Source organism: Glycine soja, chromosome 9, assembly GCF_004193775.1.
Source record: "Glycine soja cultivar W05 chromosome 9, ASM419377v2, whole genome shotgun sequence".
NCBI lineage: Eukaryota > Viridiplantae > Streptophyta > Magnoliopsida > Fabales > Fabaceae > Glycine > Glycine soja.
Genome location: NC_041010.1, coordinates 10,843,694 through 10,845,197, shown reverse-complemented (window position 1 = coordinate 10,845,197; position 1,504 = coordinate 10,843,694). Strand labels below are relative to the sequence as shown.

At 36.4% G+C, this 1,504-nt stretch overlaps 1 protein-coding gene across 1 annotated transcript; it reads left to right on the top strand.

Moving 5' to 3' along the window:
* Window positions 1–207: 207 nt before the first annotated feature.
* On the top strand, window positions 208–1,296 carry LOC114368165. The gene is made up of 3 exons (XM_028325505.1): window positions 208–529; window positions 611–712; window positions 791–1,296. The coding sequence occupies exons 1-3, from the start codon at window positions 208–210 to the stop codon at window positions 1,294–1,296; spliced, it is 930 nt and encodes a 309-aa protein (XP_028181306.1).
* Window positions 1,297–1,504: the final 208 nt, after the last annotated feature.

Here is a 1,504-nt window from a genome sequence, read left to right as displayed (position 1 = left end):
ACCACTTACAGTAGTTCTAGCAGTGGTAATGTGGCAAATATAAGAGATTTTGAATTTGGTTAACCAATTAGATGTGATGGAAGTGAAGATGAGTTTGTGGACTCTTGCAATGCTACTGCTTTAGCCGCAAAGACAAAGTGTGGGACTAAAAAAGGATCAATGGAAAGATTTTATAAGAATCCAGAAAATGCCATCAATTAGAGAAAAATGGAGATGTTGAGGCAAATGAACATAAGAGAGTCAATGGATAAGAATGAAGTATTGAAGGTGCATCAATATATTGCTCACTTTTGGTACCAAGCCGGTTTGTCATTCAACCTCATTAAATTGAAAAGCTTTAAGAATATGGTTGTAGCCATTGGTCAATATGGGCCACATTTGCCCATTCCAAGCTATCATGACATCAGAGTTCCACTCCTGAAGAAGGAAGTTGAATACACTGAAAATTTGATGAAAGGCCACAGGGAGCAATGGGTCAAGTATGGTTGTACTATTATGTTCGATGCATGGACTGATCGAAAACAAAGATGTATCATTAATTTTTTTATTAACTCTCAAGCTGGTACCATGTTTTTGAAGTTTGTTGATGGCTCTAATTTTCTAAAGACAGGTGAAAAGCTTTTTGAGTTGCTTGATGCTATTGTGGAGGAAGTAGGAGAAGAGAACATTGTTCTAGTTGTTACTGATAATGGGAGCAACAATGTTTTAGCAGGTAAGTTGTTAGAGAACAAAAGGAAACATATTTATTGGACTCCTTGTGCAGCTCATTGTATTGATTTGATGCTTGAAGACATTGGGAAGCTTCCCTTGATAAGGAAGACAATTAGAAGGGCAATTAATCAAGTTAGGTTTAGCTATGCCCATTTTAGTACCTTAAGCTTGTTAAGAAATTGTAGAAACAAGAGGGAATTGGTGAGACATGCTATTACTATATTTTCCACTTCTTATCTAACCTTGGAAAGGCTCCACAAAGAGAAAGCCAATATTAGAAATATGTTTATTTCTGATGAATGGATCCTAAACAAGTTATCTAAGGAGCCTAAGGGGAAAGAAGTTGCAAAGGTAGTGCTCATGCCTTCTTTTTGGAATAGTGTGGTTTACACTCTTAAAGTCATGGCTCCACTTGTCAAAGTGATTCTTCTTGTGGATGGTGAAAGGAAACCAGCCATGGGCTATATTTATGAAGCAATGGACAAGGAAAAAGAAACAATTATCAAGTCTTTCAACGACAATGAAAGCAAGTACAAAGATGTGTTTGCAATCATTGATAAAAAGATGGAATTGTCAGCTTCATAGGCCATTGCATGCATCTACCCACTTCTTAAATCCAGAGTTCTTTTATGACAACATTGATTTGGAGTTTGATTTTGAGGTCACCAATGGATTGTTTGATTACATTAAGAAGTTGGTTCCACAATTTGATGTGCAACAGAAAATTCTAACTGAGTTGCATCTTTACAAGATTGGTGTTGAACACTTTGGTTCTGACTTTGTAATGGCTCAA